The sequence below is a fragment of the Haliaeetus leucocephalus genome, unplaced genomic scaffold (assembly GCF_000737465.1).
Source record: "Haliaeetus leucocephalus isolate CR32 unplaced genomic scaffold, Haliaeetus_leucocephalus-4.0 Scaffold428, whole genome shotgun sequence".
NCBI classification, from domain to species: Eukaryota; Metazoa; Chordata; class Aves; order Accipitriformes; family Accipitridae; genus Haliaeetus; species Haliaeetus leucocephalus.
In genome coordinates this window covers 2,721,170-2,721,863 of record NW_010972864.1, presented here as the reverse complement: position 1 = coordinate 2,721,863, position 694 = coordinate 2,721,170, and the positions used below count along the sequence as shown (strand labels likewise).

The window sequence follows — 694 nt, the reverse complement described above, 5'->3', positions numbered from 1 at the left end:
CCGCCCCGCCCCGCGCGGCCGCCAGAGCGGGCTCCCCGGGTGCAACCAACTGTCGCGGCGGGTAGAGGGGGGAGGAGAGCGCGCCGCTCGGCACAGCCGGAGCGCGTCCCACTGTAACGTGCGCACCACAGCGCTCCCATCCCCCCCGCCGGCCGTACCACTTCGCTGCCTGTCCGGCGCTGAGGCGCGTTGGGCAGGAACGTACCAACGCCGCGGAGGGAAAGGGGTAGCCAGGAAGGTCGCGTGAGAAGGGGAGGTCATGTTCAAACGGCGCAGCGCCGACTCTGGGTCCCGTCGTTTTGACCGAGCGGCGCGCGGCGGCCGCGGCCTCACGCGGCTCCCCCTCGCAGCGGGAAAGGGGGAGGAGCAGCCGGTCCTCCTTAACCCTTCCCCGGCGGGACGGGGATGGGCCGTCCCGCTGGGCAGCCGCCCCCGCCCCCCCGCGCGCAGCGTTCTTCCCGGATCGCTGCCGCCTCCCGCCGCTGGCTGGTTCCGCGGGGCGCGTGAGCTGGGCGGCGGGGGCGGACCCTCCCGGTAGCGGCCCGACATGTCGGTGGCGTTCGCGGCCCCCAGGCAGCGGGGGAAGGGCGAGATCACGCCGGCCGCCATCCAGAAGGTGAAGGGCGAGGGGCCAGGAGGGGCCGGGCCCGGCGCCGGGGGCTGCAGCTGCTTCCTGCCGCCGGGCCGCGCGGGG

The 694-nt window shown here is 76.4% G+C and overlaps 2 protein-coding genes across 2 annotated transcripts in view; one reads left to right on the top strand and one right to left on the bottom strand.

The window, feature by feature from the left end:
• The window catches only part of TAF4B (TAF4b RNA polymerase II, TATA box binding protein (TBP)-associated factor, 105kDa), a 97,956-nt gene extending 97,407 nt beyond the window's left edge, over positions 1-549 (bottom strand). Inside the window, exon 1 of the mRNA XM_010574412.1 lies at positions 206-549. Within this exon, the coding sequence (XP_010572714.1) occupies positions 206-549 (344 nt within the window). The remainder of the gene's footprint in view (positions 1-205) is intronic.
• SS18 (synovial sarcoma translocation, chromosome 18) overlaps positions 472-694 on the top strand; it is a 51,962-nt gene continuing 51,739 nt past the window's right edge. Inside the window, exon 1 of the mRNA XM_010574346.1 lies at positions 472-616. Within this exon, the coding sequence (XP_010572648.1) occupies positions 548-616 (69 nt within the window). The 5' untranslated portion in view covers positions 472-547. The remainder of the gene's footprint in view (positions 617-694) is intronic.